This window comes from Frankliniella occidentalis, unplaced genomic scaffold (genome assembly GCF_000697945.3).
Source record: "Frankliniella occidentalis isolate FOCC.00 unplaced genomic scaffold, Focc_3.1 Scaffold113, whole genome shotgun sequence".
Lineage (NCBI taxonomy): Eukaryota > Metazoa > Arthropoda > Insecta > Thysanoptera > Thripidae > Frankliniella > Frankliniella occidentalis.
The window spans coordinates 219,895-238,942 of record NW_026267241.1 but is presented as its reverse complement, the minus strand read 5'-3'; the positions used below and the strand labels follow the sequence as shown (position 1 = coordinate 238,942).

The following is a 19,048-nucleotide window of genomic DNA, read 5'->3' as shown; positions in this document are numbered from 1 at the left end:
CACCAAACCAGTTCATAATTGCATGTCTGTCTAGCCAAGTGCTCAAATCATACAAAATACTTCAGTAGTTAAACAGCACGTCAGAGAAATAGAAGAGGAACATCAGTAGAGTACTTGTACACAAATATAGACGAATAAATTACATATCACAGTGCATTGAAACTTGCCATCCACTAACAAAAACAATAGCTAGACAACAATATATTTATCCAAATACATTTGTGCTAAATCTTTACATCCTGCATTTAAATAGAGCAAGTGTAAGTTAAAGGCTGCCTCTTGACAAAGATCCAGCATGGGTTCACCAGAGGGGGGTGTGTTAAGTACAAGTTTGTAGTGATGAGCAGCTGCTGGAAGCAGGCCTAACTGGTGGAATGCACGGCCAATGTTATAATAAACTTCTTGTAGTCCACTAGGACCTCTGAGATCTTTATACTGCCACAGGAAAGCTATGCCTTGAGTAACCAGAGAATGTTTCTTAGCAGAAAATTTTTGACATGCCATCTGAATAATTGTAACACCAATTAAAAATGCTAGCATTGGACTTTCTTCCCTCTTAAAAGCTGCAGCATATTCATTTAAAGCATATTTATACGTTCCAGCAACCAGACAGTTATTGGCATGTAGTACTGTTAGAGCTGGATGATTAGGATGTCTCGAAAGAAAACGCATGATGAAACGGTTGTGACGCACATCATCCGCCCTCTGAATTACCAGGTTAAATAAGTTCCAAGCTCGAGGACTGTTCACCTCTCGTACAACAAGATCTCTTGCAAGGTTGTAGCCATAATATGCATCACCATTGTGCAAACATGCCAGTAGGCTTAAGAATTCTACTTCAGGCCCCATGGCATCGGTATAGAAACGTTTTGAGCCTAAAGCAGATAATGCAAGGCGTTCAAGCTGCCCAAAACGTCCAAAATGGAGGCAGGTTTGACACAAGTCTCGTAAGAGATCCCATTCCTCTTTGTTGCTTGGTTCCCGCTCCCCATATGTAAACTCAGGGGCATCCTGATCTTGTTGCGCCTCCCCCCTTAAATCTCGAATTTCTTTTAAGGCTGTACTCTTTTTATCAATGCGCCTTAGTCGACATAATGCATCTAATTCCTCCCTATTTCTGATCCGAACGCAGTGGCGCGATAAGAGAAGCTGTCCAACTGCAAGAAATTCTTCTCCCCTTTCTAGCCCACCATCTCTCAAAAGAACGGCTCTTTTGTACAACAACCCTGGATCTAAGACCTCACGGTCAGCATCTTGCGTTAAAACTGAAATAGCTTCCTCCTCACGACCAAGAGAGGTGAGAAGTGTGGACAAAGTCACACGAACATCTATATGCTGAGGAGCTTGATCCACCACTTGTTCATAAGCTTCCACTGCTTCTTCAATGTGTCCACATACTCGAAGACATTCGGCTTGTCTGAGCCACACAGCAGCCAGGCTGTAATTTTTGCTTTCCACCAAGGGCCGCAGCAGTCGCAAGGCATCTTGATGCCGATCAACAGCCATCAAAGCTTCAGCTACATCCAAGTATAAATCTCCAGCAACCTCACAGTCAACACGTTGAAGGAGGTATTCAATAAGATCTTCAATTAAGTGCATTGTACGCAGATGAATCAAAACAACAGCTAATTTGGCCCATAAATCCATGGGGATTTCTTCAGGAAAATCACATCTTGTAACAATAGGATCATTTTCTTCTGACTGTTCAGTTAGAACCTCAACACCACAGTGAGAGACCATAATTTCTAACACTCTTGGATAGTCTTGCAACTGCAGGAGTAAATCCAAAAATAAATTAACTTCCTCAGACTGAACTTCATCTGGAACTTTCAAAAATGCCATTTCCATAGCTTCTCTTGCTCGTGACAAGTCACCATCTTTGTGATGAGAATAAGAGACTTTCTTAGCAAGTTCCAGAATGAGAGGGCCATTATCTGGAGTAAGAACACTCAATAGACGAGTATAGCACTTTATAGCAGATTTCTGATCTTTTACTAGTTCAAAGAGTGAAGCTCGCTTCATATGAGTTTCAATATTAGATGGATCAGCACGAATGGCTCTTGTGTAACACTGAATAGCTTGTTTTAAGTTGCCCTGCTCTTCAGACATCAAGGCCAACCGGATCCACTGGTTTGGATCACCTGGACTTAGCAAAGCTGCAATAAGGGCAACCTGTAATGATTTTTCTGGAAGGTTTTGCTCTTCATACAAATGAGCCAGAGTGTTGAATGCTTCTGGATCATTAGGACATTGACGAATGATTTCCAGGCACATTTTTTCAGCAGTTGCATGGTCACCTCGAGCATATGTTAAATTAGCCTCTCCCAAAAGCCCCTGTAAGGCTGGAGGTAAAATTCTTTTACGCCTTCGGAGACGCGGTTTTAACTCCTTTTCAAAAGCCTCACAGCTAGACAAATTAGCGCCACTCTCACCAGTCAGTGTCTCAGCGGCAGGAGTTTCACTTGGAACATCTTCAGAGTCAGCCAATTGTGCATACTCCACAAAAGATATCTCTTTGTTTAGATAACGATTAAGAATTTCTCTTTGGCGTTGCTCTTCGACTATGTCTGTAGTCCCAGGTGGGTCTTGAGGGTCACATGCACTGGGACCATCTCTGCTTTCAGATTCATCCCATTCCATATCATCAAAGTTTGAGGGGCCAGGATTGGAATCTTCACCAGTGAAAGGAGATATTGGTCCAAGAGAAGCCATAACACTATCTTCATCTTCAGCTTGCTCAAATGCACTCCGCAAGTCTGACTTTGAGGGCGAGGGAAGCTTCATTATGGGAATATTTGAATCCGTTGTGCCGTCCTTCGTCACGTTAGGTGCTTCCCATTCAGCCATTTTCACTGGAAGCACAGGAATGTGGAACATTTCTGATTACTCTAGGTGTCTCAAATTGTTTTCCATAATAATTCGTTGATACAGTAGGAACACTCTATACAATTTGACTCGCAAGTGTTGTTGTTAAAGTATATCATTATGTTATGTAGACAACTTGTAGCAGAAAATGAGGTAACAGAAGGTCCCTATATAAAAATTATATAATAATGGATTCAAAGTTCACGCCACGCGTGAAAATTACACTTGCAAAGTCGCGTTTAAGAAAATCAAAATGCCCTTTTAATCATTGTAATAAATGTGCATACCTTCTTTGTGAGATGATTTCAGAGAAACTGTATGCTGCTACAGCCTTGGCATGCACAGGTTAAGGGAGGGGACTCTTATAACACATTTGGGGAGCTTGCATAACAATTCTGGTCGAATCAAGTTTTGAGATAATGAGAAAATAGAAAAACTAAAATAACATGCCTATAACTCCTGGCAACGCTGGTGAAATTAACTGGACTAACCAATAGGTAAGGGTAAGTCCGTCAGGCCGGCGAAGGCAAAGAAAAGAAGAACAACAGCAAGAACAAAGCAAAACAAGTGTGTTGACAATGCCAGAGTGGTTTTAATAACGAACAACCTTATCGGCAGAGGCGACCTTACATACACCACACCAAGGTGTAGTGAGCAAATTATGAAGACGACATAAATATATCATTTTCTTCGGCGTTCGCGCTCTTGAAGGCCTGAAGGGCAGCCTACCAGTAAGTTTTGATCATCATTGACTTACGGTTTGAACATCTATTTCCCCATCATTATCATCTGAGAAAATTCATGATTAGTAGCCCTCTACGTTTTTGACTGACTTCTCTGATGTGCACTCCTTGTGGCACATATTTCTTTCCTATTATCATCTACTTCTACTATATGTGTTGTTTATCAAGCTACATTCAGTGTACGGTCGTTTTTCTGTGAACTATAGATCTTAACCTGTTATGTCATTGCTAACAGTCTAGTAATGAAATTGTTTTTTTTTTGTTTTGTTTTGTTTTTTAATATTAGACCATTGGTAGTGCCAACTTAAAACTTTCAAATAAAAACATTTACTTGAAAAAGTAATGTATATCTGCAACTGAATAATTTTCTAAGCAGATCATGAAGTATTCTCACTGTCAATTTACATGATCGCACTCTTCCTTCCTGTCTGTTTCCCTTTCCCTATTATACCTCTCATGTTTGGGTCACAAACTCCTTTCTTAATACTATCATTTTGTAATTTTCTTTTGCCTACAGATGGATGACCATACTTCTCGCTCTGACAGAGCAAATCAAGAAAAAATGACCCCTCATTATAAAGAATTGTTACACAACAGAAATATTCCTCATGCTGTGGTAATGCGGGAATATGGGTTTCGCTGTCCCAGTCAGTTGTCCTCAGAGTTTCGAATTGCTGCTGAAGAACAGTTGATTAAAAAGAAAAAGAAAGAAATGGTAAAGTCATCTAATGTTTTTTTTTTAAATATGATTGTAACAGAGCCCCTTATTAATTTGCATTTCTGACTGAGTATGTCAAACTTTTCTCAATTTGCAGAAATGTGAACTGCCTGATTTCACTCGCTCTACGTATCTAATGGTCTTCAGCCCTGATGGGTAAGGCTATTGGCATTCAAAGGTTTTCTGTGTGTTTTCAATAAACTTACTAGACATTTCCCATTTCAGGAAAAAAATGGCTTCGTCGCATGGAAATCACAATGTCTATGTAACAGATGTCAAAACAGGCAAAAATTTGAACACACTAACTGGCCATCCTCGCACACCATGGTGTATTGCATTTCATCCATCTTCAAATCAGATTCTCGCTTCAGGATGTTTGGGGGGTCAAGTTCGTGTTTGGGACTTGCATGTAAGATGTTTATAAAATCAGTAGAAAGAAAAAATTATGGAAAGAAAACTCTTTCTAATTTCTTTATGTTTTGCAGGGTGGCAGTGAAGTTTGGACTGTAGAAGGGCAAACTTCTATTGCTTCTCTTGCCTTCCATCCATCAGATCGTCTTCTGGTTATAGCATCATACAATGAAATATATTTTTGGGATTGGAGTCAACCAGAGCCATTTGCAAGGTGTTGTACACTTAATGAAAAAGAAAAAATTCGATATGTTGCATTTGATCATTCTGGTTCAAAATTAGTTACTGGAATAGAGATACCTAAACCCATAATGTCCCAGTGGGACAGAGTTGGGTCTGGAGGCCAAATCAACCGTTCAACTGGTTTAACCGGACCCCGTCCTAGTGTTCAACGTCCATTGAGCCCTGTGAGTGTATTTCTTTAAATATTTAAGCATTATTAAGTCAAATGTGGATTTACTGTAATTATTACCGGATATATGTGAAGCATATTCTAGGTATTAAATTGTATCTTCCTAAACACTCACTGCAAAATTTATGTTTTTACACCAAGTTGATTGTTTTGGTCTTTTCCATCTATTTAGAGATACCACGAGCAATTACAACGATTGCTTTTAAGGAGTGCTCAAAATGAACTAAACATTTCTGCCTCTAGACGTCCTGAAAATAATGAAAGGTGCTGTGGATAAATATTCAGTCTTTTTCATCACACTCTGGAAAATCAGTTGTTAACAATAGGCTCATGTCTACAGGCGTACTTTAACCAACGTTTCAAGTTCCCTCGATGCTCCGAGTCTCAGGAATGGAATTAATCTAGAATACACCTCTGAAAATCAGTTGAACACCTCAACTCCATCTGTTTCACAAGCACCTGGACGCTCTATTGATTTGCTGCCTGAAAGTTTTCAAGAGCGCAGAGATTTGCATCAGAGGGCGCCAGTGACAACGGGTAAGGTTTCACAACTTGGGCTTAAATTGTTGATTCTATTATCTTTTGAATCTAAGTTTAATTTTCTCCTTTTCTTTCTCACTGAATCATAGCAGGTTGGAATCTTGATGCAGTTCAGTTTAGCTTGGGAAGCGAAAGACTCAACAGCACAAGACCCACAGTTATTAGAAATTTGACTTCACAAGGCTCTTTCCAGAATACCCCTACTGTATCAACAGCGCAGCGGAGCTCTTTCCGTGACTTTTTAGCTAATAGTTTACACTCAGAACACTCATCTGATTCCAGTGCAAGTGAACAAGAACGCAGGGATGAAACTCAAAGTTTTGTAAATCTAGGTAAGGAACATGTACACCTATATACAACCAATTATGTGTTTGTATGAAATTAAATAGTTAACTATACTGTAATATCCATAAGAACTGTGCTTCTTGTCTGGCTACTAAGCCGTAAACCCCCAATTTAAACAACGTTATTTTTTCAGGTTACTCACCTGGCATTTCTTCCTTCTTCAGAAATGAGGGACTTCCCTCCACAAGTTTTTCTAGGGTTTCAAGTCTTAGAGGTGGAAATGCTTCAAGGATGTCAAGACAGTCACCTCCATCTTATATTGATTCAGATGTGACAAATCAGTTCAATCATCCAACTGAAGAAATTCGCAGAACACTTTACACTCTTTCAGAACATATAGATGAGATGCAACACTGTCCTGTGTAAGTGCACTAATGCTTAGTTTTTTTTTCGCACCTAAGTTTTCCTTATTAGTTTTATTTTGTGTTCCTAACAGCTGCTTGCCTCGAATGACTAATTCCCGTTTAAGCCACATCCAACAATTATGGGCAGAACTGAGGGACCAGATCCGTTCTCTGCAGTCCAGTATTTTGGAAAACACAAATTTAGCATCAAATGCCTGGCACCGATCCTCTTTTGAAGTTATCACCGAAATGCTTTCACATTTAACTCATGGAGGAGAAGATAGCCCATCAGTAAGAACATCTGAGAATTCAAATAATTTCCCACCTAGACAATCTTCCCAATCCACTCCAAGATCCACATCAAGTACCAGTTGGACTACTGCAGTTTCCCCCTCAAGACTGACACCATCCACACCACTGAGATCAAGCAGTTTATTTCCAAGAGAAGAGTCTTCTGCATTATCCTCACATCAGCCTGTGCCTTTAACCACTGCTTCTTATTCTCATATCAGAGGTGTGTCTACTCCCCTTAGTTCGAGATCCACTCCAAGAGGCATTAATAACAGGAGTTTGATCAGACCAAATCAAGCACGAAGATTGCTATACCTAAAGTGTCAAAATGGCCATGGTCGAAGGCTTGGCACTACAGCAGGAGCTCTGAGGTCACAAAGAACTACACCTGTTAGGCTTACACAATCTGCTCACTTGCAAAATGGTGAGAGAAACTCTGAGCAGTTACCTTTAAACTTGGGAAGAGAAGCATATGCTAGTGGAAGAAGTGATACAACCCAATCTGTGGGACAAAGATCAAATTCAGAGGTTGTGCCTGATTTAAATGTTGGAGGAGAGGATTCACCAGTAAGGTATGAGCTTCTTTGTAATTTTTCAAATTAAAGAATAACATGAAAAGAATTTTATTCTTTAAAACAACTCATGTTTTGCAGGGGTGACCAAATACAAATGAGAACCGATGGCCTGTCAAGTCTTAACCAAACTCCTGGTGTCAATCCTAGCTCTACACCTTGTCATCAATTACAAAAGTATAGATTTTTCTTAGGCAGGCGGAGAAATGCCACTTCAAGGCACTTTCGTAACAATTCATTAAGAGGGGTCCATCGTCCTTCACGAACTACTCCACCAAGGTATGAATCTTTGAAAACTCGACCATTTGGGATTTCATTACCTAACACATGGGGACTTGTGATATATTAGACCCTTTTAAGATATTGTTTTCCCTGTTCAGAAAACTAAAACAACATATCTATTCATATTGTTTCATTTAAAACTTTCAGATTTTTCGGAGGGAGACGAAGTGTATTGGAAGTTTCTGTGGACCATGGTGCTTCTGATTCCCACACACCAGTGAGTAGACCATATGTTTCTCTCTGTTACTTTTATATAGCCTGTAATCTTACACATATTGGGTTCTTTTCTATAAATCTATAAACTTTGTTTAGCCTGCAAGAAATGTTAGAGCAAACAATCAATCATCTGTGAGGACATCAGATAACATGCTAATGAGGATTTTTCGAAGCTTGAGAAGAGCTGCTACTTTGTCAGGTTAGAGCCTTTTTAATAAAATAACACACCTAGGAATTTGGTATTGTCAATTTAAGTACTTTGCCAGTATATTTTGTTGGTGGTGTTGTTTTTAGAGTTGAAAATTTCAAAGAAATATCTTATATGTCAACTTGTTCTTAGGTCGTTCAGAAAGACAAAACTTACACCAAGACCAGCCTTCACATGTTGGTGATGACGCAATACCAAGACAAAACCCACACCAAACTCAACCTTTCCAACTTAATAATGGTGCAGAGCCACAGGAACGATCAACAGTCACACCTGGAGAAACTTTAAACAACATCTCGAGTCAAAGGCCTACATCAACGGATCTTCTGGAACAAAGTGAAAACCCATCATCTGGTTTGCGGCTATGGACACAATATAGTGGACCTGATGGTGATGTGTTGCATATTCGTCATCCTCAACTAGAAAGAGTAGATCCTGCTGTTCAGGAACGTCTTCTGAGAATCCGCTCCAGTGGCAATATGAATGTGGTTCAAGATGGTGTAATGACTGAAGAGTTAGCAAGAAATCTATTGCGCTTGCATCTTCATCAGCAAAACCAAGAGTTACAACTCCGACAACACCAGGCTAGACTACGAGTTCGTTTTCACCACCAAAGTACACTTCGGACTTCTGGTCAGGTAAGGAGCAAGAAACATATTCTAAAAAACAGAAATTTATGCACAGTTTTTTAAAAGAAATTTCTCCTAATTTTTTCCCTTTTCTTTTCTGTCTTAAGGCTCAGAGGGATGTACCTCGTCGTCATGCGCGTTGTACGCTGTGCGGTGGGTCAGTTTACATCAGTTCACATTTCCTTGTTCGAGTGGGCACTGCATCACAGGATCCACCACCAGCTCATATGTCATCAAATGCAACTCCAGTTTGGCACAGACGGGCAGCTCCTTCACCCGCACCCTCATCCCGACCTCCTCCTCCCCCACCACCCCAACCTACAGCTCATATCTCATCTTTACCTTCCTCATCTTCCACACCTCCATCTCTGTGGCAACAAGAAACACAAGAATTATTGCATTCAGCTGAGAGAATAACTACACCTCCACTACCTCAGTCACCAGGACAAATGTCGACATTGCCAGTGCCTTTGCAAGATAGTCCCTATCCAGCACATCCTCCACTTCAACCTCCTTTGGTGCGACCACATCTTTTCTTTGAAGACATTGATGAAAATGGAAGATCCCGTCCCTCACCACTGCAGCCTACTCCACTACTTGAAACTTCAGCACAATCTAGCACAATAGTACAATCTCTTCCTTTACAACAAGTAAATTCTCGTCCTGATATCATAAGAGCTGGATCAGGAGTTTTGTCACCTCCTCAGTTATTATTAGGTCTTCCTCCTTCTCCTCCTCTGCCAATGCCACCATCGCCTCCTTCTCCCACATTGTCTGTCCTTTCATCATCACCAATATCTCCTCCCCCCCTTCCTCCCCCTCCCCCACCATTAGTAGCGTCCCCTATGATGCCTCAGGTAAGGTTTTTTTCTTTCATGTCTCCAATACTTTTTTTTAATTATATTTTTAACATTGAGATCTGTAATCTATTTTTTCAGGTTTCAACTCAAACATCTCCAAGATATTTTGAAGGTGATTCTCTCAGCAGTGCCACAAGATTATCAAGCCAAAGAATTGATTATTCAGGTTCAGCTTCGTTATTTTGGCAAGTTCCTGCCAGCAATCATCGACACCATACTAGTCAACAGAATTCACCAGGGCGTCCCAGGGGAAACTTACTCAATCAACAACAACAATCTTCATTATTCAGTGAGAGCTCTTCCTCTCCCCTTCGTGCCCGTCCGTCTGTTACAGCCACACCTGTTATTCCAGAAGCTCAAAATATAGGTATCAACTCTGGTTTGGATGTCCAGCCAACAAACATGCCTTCAACAAGTTCTGGAATAAGTTCAGGGCATGGGAGCCTGGAGGAAAACAGGCCTCATCGTCCTCACGTTCTTGGAGACTCATCCTCAAGTGATTCTGAAACTGAAGGTTTAGTTGCACATCTCCGAAATAGAAAAAAAAGTCGGCTTCAATTTTCTAAATGCAATGGTGAGCAAGAAACTAGAGCAAATGCAAGCTATCTGAAGTCTGTCAACTCAGATGACAATCATTCATGTGAAAATGAATGTGGGCCTGGCACTAGTTCTAACTCTCTTTTAACTACCTGTGATAGTTCTAGTAGTTCCAGTAGAAGTCAGTCGTTGAAAAGAAAGGGAGAAGACAATTCTGGACTAACTTCAAAAGTAAAACCCTCAGTTAATTTTACTTCTTCTAGTAATTTAGAAAGCTTAGAAACTACAGAGGCAGATAGGCAAACTAAGAAAAAGAGCAAAGAAGTAGGGAATACTTCAAAGACTGAGTTACAAAAGAAGAAAAATCCTGCTACTTCACAGAATTCCCAAACAAATGTAAGTGATCAGAGAGAAGCAGCATCTAGTAATCAAAATGTAGAACCAGAACCATCAAATTCAAGTCAAGGAGCATCACCATTACAACAGCTACCAGAGCCAACTTTTACTCGACAACTAGAGGCAATAACAGGCAGACTGGATCACTTAATGTTTCTACAGCGAAATGCTCTTGATCCCTCTCAAAGAAATCGAAATGGACAGACTCCAGATAACTCACCTCTTAGAAATGCTGGTCAGTATATAGTAATAATGTATTGTATAGTAATGTGTAAGAAATCTCTTTGTAAAAAGTATTTTTTTTCCTAATATTTGGGTCTAATTATGATTCTGTGTCTTTTTTTCCAAGGAGATTCCTCTCACTCTTCCCAAGAACACAATGGATCTTCTGACGCAATTAACATTACAAGTCGCTTATTGACCCGTCTGACAGAATCCTTGTCACGCCAAATTCAGATGGTTCAGCAAGTAAGGGGCCAACAGGGAAACTGCGCTGAGCATCAAGAATCCCCTCCAAGATCAGGCGCAGATCGACAGTCAAATTTTACCATGATAAACAACACAAGAAGACGCGGCCAAGAACTTTTGAGCTTAATGGCTGACAGCTTGTCCACATTCTCATCTCATAGTGGCCTCCCTGAGGATTTCAGAAGCAACCCCACATTTGACCATGTACAAACAATATCTGCTGCATTTTGGCTTCTTCAAGGTCTCTACATATTGCTGCATTTGGCTTTGGAACTTACTGACCTTTTGTTGACACACTTTGTTTCATCTTATGAACCAAGTGACCCTGAAGAGGGCTCTACTACACCGATTCCCCAGCCTTGTGTTTGTTTAAACTCAAGTGCCACATCTACCTCGCAATTGCTCTCTAGGTAAAATCTGCTACAGTATTTAGTTGTGCATATTTTTTGGATGTTTGGCTTATTTGTTTGTTTTTTTTGTAACAGGCTACCCGTCAGCTCCTCTAATGTGTGGAATGTGTCAAATGGATCAGCAGGGACGTCAAATCCTCGACCATTTGGACCAGTTACTATGAATTCAGTTTATGACTCACTCCGTTCAAACACTCGTATTCCAAGACCTCCTTTCACAAACAGCACACATCGAGCTCAACCTAATACCAATGAATCATCAAGCTTGTCTAGTTTTTCAACTGTACGAAGACCACGACTGGTCAATTTGCATAATGTTTTAGCATCAGCCAGACCTCATATCAGATCTCCACCTGTTTTGGAGTCTTACTTCAGATCACGAAGAAATCTCCAAAATGAATCCCCTGCTATTGTCCAGATACCAGTAATGCCAGTTCCTTCTTACACTCCTCAGGTAATGTGCATGATTTCTTGCCTCTTTTTTTAAATCAACAAAATGTTTGTAAATCAACCTGTACATGGATGTTAAATCAGTTGATTGATTACTTTGTACTGTATAAAAAGTCTTTAAATTTGTACAAAGTACAAACTTTCCAAAGTCTGAAATCAAATTATTAATCAAACACTTGTGTCACACTGCTCTCTGTTTCTCTGAAATAAATATTGTTCTGTATCTGTTCAGGTCAACAATGAGCCCTCTGCAGAAGGATGGCATCCACCTGCCACTTACGCAGTAGTACATCCAATTGCATCATCAGGTACAATAAGAAGAAGTGCTTCTCAAGCACCCCGTACATCTGTTGCCCAGTACTTTCAGCAATCAGATAATATCATACCTCCTGCTGGACATACAAGACCAGGTTTTATGCGCCTGCGATCTCGATTATTGCATCCCCCTCTTCTACGTCAACAAGAAAGACCATCTCCATCATCTGATGCGGATACTTCGGCCCAGCAGTCCTTATTTTTTCATTATGACTATACTCGTAGTAAGTACTTTTACTCTTTCTTATTTCAACTTATGGTTTCCAAGAAATCTTTGATTATTATTTTTTTCCTTTACTAAAGATATTGGCCACTTTGTTCGTGAACCAAACTTTACAACTGAGGAGCATAGAATTCATAGAATACAACTTTGGGATTTCTCCAAAGGAGATATTCCTGATATATCAGATGGTGTGTATTGCCTTTTCACTCGTTTTGATTTCCTTTTTGTACTGAGTCACTTAACATAGGCCTAATGTGCTTTATAGGTGATGAGAATATTGTTGTGGCTGAGTGTAAGATACACAATGATGCAAGTGTGGACATATCAGCAGATGGCCATTTGTTGGTAGCTCTTTTACCAGCTCCCCGACCGACAGCTAATCCATATGTACCCACCTCGCCACCAGGACAAACTATTGGTAACATTATTGAAAAAAAGAAAGATATTTTTGTCCAATTCAAACATGATGTGTATATGATTACAACATTTGTTTGTATTTCCAGGAGTCTACAGTATAGGCTGAGCCATAGGCTATATGATTACAACATTTGTTTGTATTTCCAGGAGTCTACAGTCTTGTCTGGGATTCATTAGGTCAACTTCTGTACACTACCAACCTTGATCAACCAGCTGTTTCAGTTGCTTTATCACCTTCTGCAGCATACCTACTTGTGGGACTAGCAACACGTAGGGCCATGTTGCCTATGCCAAGTGATCAGAATGCATTAGCACAGATCTTTAGATTGGAGGGAGCAAAGCCTGGTCGTCCTATTGGAGCCCGTGGGAGACTAAATTTTACCCGTAATATTGAAGCTCAGAATGATAATGTGTCAGTAGGTATCAACTGTATTAGATGGGCTCCTGTGTCAGGACAAGGTATTGTTTATGGCACTAACACTGGATCCCTTGTGATGTTGCGTTAAAATGGAATGAGTGTGTTTTTATTCCTGTCTAGTCTTCACAGATGCGTACCTAGTATATACACTATTTTAAACTTTGTGATGATTATGTGCCTATTTTAATCATTTTAATGTCTTTAATTTTCATTGCTTGAATGAAGTAAACCAAAGCTGCCAAATTTGAAGCATTCAAAATGAACATAGATTAACAAGCATTCATTTGCAACTTTACAAGCCACCTGCAAATCCTTAATCCTTGTAGAGCAATTATTAGAGCTCTGGGATAGCATTGAATCAAAATCCCTTCTGGTTTTTACTGCAAACTGTACATTAATCAAATGTACTTGTTTCTGATGTAAATCTCTTTGTTTACTTTCCTAGTTGCTTTGAATGTATTGTCCTGAGATGTTTTTTCGTTGTTTTTTTTACAACTCCTCTCTGTGCATGATCGGAGGAAGATTTACTCTGCCTGAGTTTAGGCTTAATTATGCAAGCGTAGGGTCGTGATTTTGTATTATCCTTCTTTGCCCGCATTCTGTTGCATTTTATATTAAAGACATTTTAATTTTGTTTACCTCAACATGTGGAAACAATATAGTATGTCATTGTTTTGTAAAATCTCTTTTTGCATTAAAACAAGATTTTTCCCCACAATTATGAAACTTGGGATGTTTGACTAAACAATGCTAAAAACCCAATGTACAAATTAATGTCAGATGTATTTCGCGGGAGGCAGTTCAAAGTTCAATCTGCCTGTAAGAAAGCCAGCCCCCCCCCCTCCCCCCATTTAAGAAAACTCTACACATCTGACCTATTTTCATACCTAAGTATAAAATAAAATTATATAGACAGCCCTGAGAGCAGAGGCAATGTAAAGTTTTTACTTGTTTTTATTATAGTTTTCTGTTTTGATGGGTCGTTGCAATCCGACTTCTTATACTACATTTACATACAACAGTTGTGTTTTTCAGATTGGTTACATACGATTTAATGGTTTGAGTCCTAGAAGCGTCATACCGCGGTGAAGAACAGACCTGGCTTCTTCAAATAATATTAACCTTTGCTCTCCTAGTTTACCAGTATTTGATACCTTTAGAGTCATAAAGGCTTTGTTGATTGCATCACTACAACAACAAAATAAAGACAGTATCAATAAAACAGACACCAGAATAGTAAATGTAATTAGTTAGAGCCTGAATAGATCAGAAGTACTACCTACCATAGTGAAAACAAATAATCAGTAAGTTTGCTCGCTTCTAATTCCTCAAAACTTCTCTCAAGTGCCTCTTCAAATCTAGAATGAAATAAAAAATAAAAATTGTTCATATAATGTTAAAAGGAACAAAATTATGAATGACTACAAATACAGATAAATGTCACACCTAGATATCTCAAACACTAAATTGATAGCTGTTGGTTCTGATAGTAATAGAGGGTCTAAAGCAACCCCAGAGGAAGAATAAAATTTATCACTTAGGCTTTTTAGTCGACAATGAGTGTACTGCATACGCACTCCAGTATTTCCAGTAACCTAGTTGCCAAATGGAAAAGAAAAATAAATCACTGACATTATCACCTTACACCAAAGTTCAATTACGAAAGTAAAACCAACCGATTTTGCAGAATCCCAGTCGAAGGAATAATCTCTCATTCTTTTGTGTATTAAATCTGCCACAATAATTGCAGAGACTCCTAGGATATCAGCAGTATCTTTGTCCTCGTCAAGATTAATCTTTGTGTCTACAAACAAAACAATATGAAAATCTTAATCAAAGTAAGTTCCCTGCCAGGCCTTTTTCCGTTTCTGCTACCAATTTTAGGCGGCCCAGCATGAATCCAAAATACTTACTTGGGCTAGTTTGTTGTTGTTTTATCATGAGATAATGAGCTTCATCAAGAATATCGTTCAGAAAAACGGCCTCACCCCTGCGAGTGCTCATACCACGAACTCGGCCGAATCGTACATGTTCCATATTTTCAGCCCAAGGAAAACTGAGCACTTTCAGAATACTAAACAGATTTCTGAAGTGTCTGTGTTGAGAGGTGTCAGCAAGGTAATACATTTTATCAAATTGAAATCTATTTTTCCTGAAAAAATAAATAAATACACAAGATGTAATTTCAGTAGAAGCTGTACTACACAGACCAAACTAGAAATTTGTTCAAATTTGGTAAGTCCCAGCAGACTGCATATTATACCTATCGACAGCAGCAGCAACATCCCTTGTAAGGTATAAGGTAGTTCCATCACTTTTTAGTAAAGGAACATCTTTACCATCTAAATTCATCACGGATCGACCTTCTTTATCTGTTGCCAGACCACCAGTAGATTTCAGAAGCTCAAGAATATGTCCAATGCAGTCAACTTTATAATCAGATTCCCAACAATAATGGTCAAAAACAATATTAAGACGAGAGTATATCTTCTTTAACTCTTCTACAGTGTACCTGAATAGGCAAAGATGCTTTAAGTCATATAATACAATATTTAAACTACAACAATTATCTTGCTATTAGAAAATTAGTCTCGTTAAGGATTCCATGATTCTCATATAATAACAATAGAAACCAAATTTAAACTGTGAGAGTTGAGAAAAATAGTTTGGTCATAGACCATGATATCTTACTTTTTATACAAAATCCAGTCTGAGATGTCATCACTTACTCCTCTTTCTAAATTCAGAAAAATTTGCCGTGCATCATCTAGAATTTGAGGATTATTTTCAGCAGCAGTATTAGCTAAAATATATGCTTGGTAAAGAGTAGAAAGTGGTCTCTGGGTGAGCTCTTCTTGGGTTGGATTCAGAATTTTCATTCCCACCTGCAGCAGAGCCATGAGAAAAGGAGATGCAACAGAAGAAGGGGTTACTGCTTGAGTGTATAAAAAGGTATGCCTCAACTCAAACTCAGTGATATCTGTCAAAGAACTTACCTTGACTAAACCAAACTGTGTTCCCCAGTCTCCTAAATAATTAATTCGCATAACATCATAACCAAACCACTCATGTATATTGGCAATGAAATTCCCAATAATCGTTGATCGTAAGTGACCAACGTGAATGGGCTTTGCAATGTTAGGAGAGCTTAACAACACATTGGGTAGAAAAATAATTAGCAAGGTGAAAAATTGTATCGTGTTTAAGTTGCATCATGTAAAAAATATAGAATGGAAATTGGAATAGCAAGTTGTAGCTCCACCTCAAACATTACCTGAACTCAACAAGGACTCTCTTGGAATTTCTGAGAGAGGGCTGATCAGCTGCATGGTGCTCTAATATATTCTTGATAAAATTATTTTGATTAAGGTGGAAAAACAAGTTTGGCTTCCCTTGCTGTTTTATAATGGAGACTGAACTAATAACATCGTCAGGCGCAATGCAGTCTTTAACATTTGACCAATTACTGCTGTTTGTGACATTGACACAATCAACAGGAAGTACGAGACCTATCTGAGAGTCAGAATGTTTCCTCAGTAACATTTTTGATGCCAGAAACTTTGAATCAATCTCTGATGGATTGCTCCGAGCCAAGGCATCCAGAAGCTGAAAAGAATAGGACATTGTGAGAGGCTAATGGGAGATTTAGATTCTGACAAAAACATATGTTTTTAGATTCTGCGGAATAATTTTAGTATTTCAAACCAGAGTAGAAAAAGAATCAAAATTTAGGATTGGAACTTACTCTTAGTGACACCTGATTTTTGAGATATTTCGACATTGTTGTTGTTGGAAGAATAAAGTATTGTAGATCGCCGATCAGTTGTTGTTGATTTGGCCGGTTCGAATTGTATTTTGAGATACTTCAAGAAACTGGCATGGGAGGAAGTTTTGAATTATTGATGTAAATGTGCATGATCAATAGGTAACCGGCAGCGGACAAATGGTTAATTCGTTCAAGAACAATTCGTCTGCCCAAACCTCCAAAACACACTACAGACTACAGAAGCGTCGTCTGCTTGTGACTGTGAACCCGAATCCTGCGAATACAGCCCCAGCAATACCAACACATTTCAGTATGAAATTGAAGGTTTCACCAAATCTTTCTGGAAATTCGTCACGTACGAAATTTGATAATTTATGAAAATGAGTACTCATTGAGACTTCGGGTCTCCATCTAACAGAGGAGGAAAGCTAAGAATCGCACCCCTGGTCCCGGGTGTGGCTGGCTAAGGCGGGAAGCTCTCGACCAATCACAAACGTTTTACGCAGTGACGTAGACGTCAGTTGGTTAGACGTCGAATATACTTCTATTTAGCGATGCTTATGTTCCAAAAAGTCGACGTCATTTCGACTTTTGACATCCGACCGTGACGGCCTTCGACCTTCCTTCTCTCCCTTTTTTGTCTCTTTGTCAGACTGTCTCCAAAACCAAAACCTCAAGCCAAATAAACAAAGAGCCCTCCGTTTGGTTGGTTTGACTGGCCCGCCGGCTTCACCCGTATTCCCCCTCCCCTTCTCTCTACCCCCCTCCTCCTTCTCCACGATCAGGAGTGGTAGTGGAGTGAGGTGAGTGTGAGTGTTGTTGTTGTAAAGTGTGAGTCTGAGTCAGTCGTGGTTGAGAAGCCACTGTGAGCAGGTCGTGCTTCCCGCCCGCCGCGCGCCCGAGCGCCAGACCCCCAGTCGTTGCGAGAGCGAGGTCGTCTCCGCTCCAGCCCGTGGCGGGAGCGCGTTGGGCCCCGCGGCCTCCGTGCAGCGCCTGTTCCTCCTGGTGCTTATCCAGTCCAAGGGCGAGGAAGAGAACGAAATGCACCACCGGCCGTGAATCTCTGAACCAAAACCCTGTAGGGCCTGAAACAACAACAACAACAACAAGGATCAGTGTGGAGTTGCTGACCCTGCCGTGTGCGCCGAGTGCCGTTAACCCTGAGTTTGTCGTTAGTTTCTGTGTTAGTGTTTCCATTTGTGCCGTGGATATTAATAAGGCATCGCGCATTCCGAGTGACGGCCAAGACGCCGGGGAGTGCAGCATCGTCGGCGCGCGTGTCGGATAACGCACTATTCGCCGCAACACTCGCCAGGTAAGACCAGCACCAGCCTGATGAGGGACTTTGCGTCAGCGAGGCCGATGCCGGTCGGTAGTGCACGCGTATGTTCCGGGCGTTTCAGGACAGACGGCAGTGTTGCGGGCTTGCACACTCCGCCCGTTTAAGGCTCCATGGAATGGACCATTGGGCGTATGAAAACCCGCAACAGTGTCTGCTCTGAAAAACCAGGAAAGTGGTCCGGGCTAATGCATGGTTTTGCGTAGCATATCCACTAATACAAGGGCTCTATCACAGTACGCCTAACGGTGTGCAGTCACTATCTGCCGCTTTGGGTATTGGGTGGCCATACGCCATGCGATTGTCCCGCTCTGGGACGCCCAACAGAGGCAGCCCGACTTCATTTTCCTTTATACACCACACGACGCAAGAGCGCCAAAAGATGAGATTGATCGAGTTAAAGGTCGCCGATTGGGTAATAAATGAATGGAACGCTCTCTTGGCTGTAATCTGCAATGTGAGTTAACTGCTCGGCGCCGGCCTCCGTCTGATGCACGCCGCTGATGATGGGTCTTTGACTCTCGACCGGCTCGGTTCGGACCAACCACACGACCGACCGCCACCCTCTCGACGGCGAGGGGCCAGGACGGCGAGCTGCACCACGCCCCGCCCTTCCTCGAGCCGTTCCGCCGAAATGCACGGCGACGACGGCCGCGAGCGCGAGGTGGCGCGCGCTAAGTCTGGCTGTCGGCGGCGCCGGGCCGCGGGCGCCGCGGGGGCGGAGGACACGCAGGGGTGGGCCCCGTGGGGGAGAACAAGGTGCTGCAGCGGGAGTCTGCATAGGCTGAGCCATAGGCTGAGCCATAGGCTGAGCCATAGGCTGAGCCATAGGCTGAGCCATAGGCTGAGCCATAGGCTGAGCCATAGGCTGAG

General features: G+C 41.0%; 4 protein-coding genes across 9 annotated transcripts in view; 2 read left to right on the top strand and 2 right to left on the bottom strand.

Moving 5' to 3' along the window:
• Window positions 1-6: 6 nt before the first annotated feature.
• LOC113217534 (general transcription factor 3C polypeptide 3) lies at window positions 7-3,403 on the bottom strand. The gene is made up of 2 exons (XM_026437482.2): window positions 3,357-3,403; window positions 7-2,852 (listed from the first exon to the last, which is right to left on the bottom strand). Exon 2 carries the CDS (start codon window positions 2,845-2,847, stop codon window positions 190-192), a length of 2,658 nt encoding a protein of 885 aa, XP_026293267.2. The 5' UTR covers window positions 2,848-2,852; window positions 3,357-3,403; the 3' UTR covers window positions 7-189.
• A 50-nt stretch (window positions 3,404-3,453) lies between these two features.
• On the top strand, window positions 3,454-13,796 carry LOC113217532 (uncharacterized). Of its 3 annotated transcripts, none has more exons than XM_052270195.1 (22): window positions 3,454-3,596; window positions 4,126-4,323; window positions 4,424-4,482; window positions 4,552-4,735; window positions 4,812-5,144; window positions 5,322-5,413; window positions 5,490-5,686; window positions 5,782-6,021; window positions 6,168-6,396; window positions 6,471-7,241; window positions 7,323-7,520; window positions 7,671-7,740; window positions 7,836-7,938; window positions 8,080-8,585; window positions 8,684-9,433; window positions 9,515-10,604; window positions 10,719-11,247; window positions 11,323-11,701; window positions 11,930-12,236; window positions 12,316-12,423; window positions 12,501-12,653; window positions 12,800-13,796. In XM_052270195.1, the coding sequence occupies exons 2-22, from the start codon at window positions 4,126-4,128 to the stop codon at window positions 13,156-13,158; spliced, it is 6,855 nt and encodes a 2,284-aa protein (XP_052126155.1). In that variant the 5' UTR covers window positions 3,454-3,596; the 3' UTR covers window positions 13,159-13,796. The 3 variants fall into 3 exon arrangements, with proteins under 3 accessions (XP_052126155.1, XP_052126156.1, XP_052126154.1); XM_052270196.1 differs by having other exon boundaries at window positions 5,779-6,021; window positions 10,722-11,247; XM_052270194.1 differs by having other exon boundaries at window positions 5,779-6,021.
• A 210-nt stretch (window positions 13,797-14,006) lies between these two features.
• On the bottom strand, window positions 14,007-17,254 carry LOC113217535 (probable arginine--tRNA ligase, mitochondrial). The gene is made up of 10 exons (XM_026437483.2): window positions 16,816-17,254; window positions 16,345-16,676; window positions 16,067-16,217; window positions 15,762-15,955; window positions 15,334-15,582; window positions 14,984-15,222; window positions 14,747-14,874; window positions 14,517-14,665; window positions 14,354-14,428; window positions 14,007-14,258 (listed from the first exon to the last, which is right to left on the bottom strand). The coding sequence occupies exons 1-10, from the start codon at window positions 16,849-16,851 to the stop codon at window positions 14,111-14,113; spliced, it is 1,701 nt and encodes a 566-aa protein (XP_026293268.1). The 5' UTR covers window positions 16,852-17,254; the 3' UTR covers window positions 14,007-14,110.
• Window positions 17,255-17,683: 429 nt separating this feature from the next.
• Window positions 17,684-19,048, top strand: part of LOC113217524 (uncharacterized) — a 104,829-nt gene continuing 103,464 nt past the window's right edge. For all 4 annotated transcript variants that reach the window (XR_003304073.2, XM_052270209.1, XM_026437468.2 and 1 more), the window contains exon 1: window positions 17,684-18,151. The gene's annotated coding sequence lies outside the window, so the exon portion shown is untranslated. The remainder of the gene's footprint in view (window positions 18,152-19,048) is intronic.

Excerpts from the sequence above, each read along its gene's own strand:
- LOC113217535 (XM_026437483.2), bottom strand. The coding sequence starts at position 16,851 with ATGTCGAAATATCTCAAAAATCAGGTGTCACTAAGA. Across the intron at positions 14,429-14,516 it reads TTAGTGTTTGAGATATCTAG|ATTTGAAGAGGCACTTGAGA; the intron begins GTGTGACATTTA and ends ATTTCATTCTAG. Across the intron at positions 14,259-14,353 it reads GATTATTTGTTTTCACTATG|TGATGCAATCAACAAAGCCT; the intron begins GTAGGTAGTACT and ends TTGTTGTTGTAG.
- LOC113217534 (XM_026437482.2), bottom strand. The coding sequence starts at position 2,847 with ATGGCTGAATGGGAAGCACCTAACGTGACGAAGGACGGCACAACGGAT.
- LOC113217532 (XM_052270194.1), top strand. The coding sequence starts at position 4,126 with ATGGATGACCATACTTCTCGCTCTGACAGAGCAAATCAAGAAAAAATG. Across the intron at positions 7,939-8,079 it reads AAGAGCTGCTACTTTGTCAG|GTCGTTCAGAAAGACAAAAC; the intron begins GTTAGAGCCTTT and ends ACTTGTTCTTAG. Across the intron at positions 11,702-11,929 it reads TTCCTTCTTACACTCCTCAG|GTCAACAATGAGCCCTCTGC; the intron begins GTAATGTGCATG and ends GTATCTGTTCAG.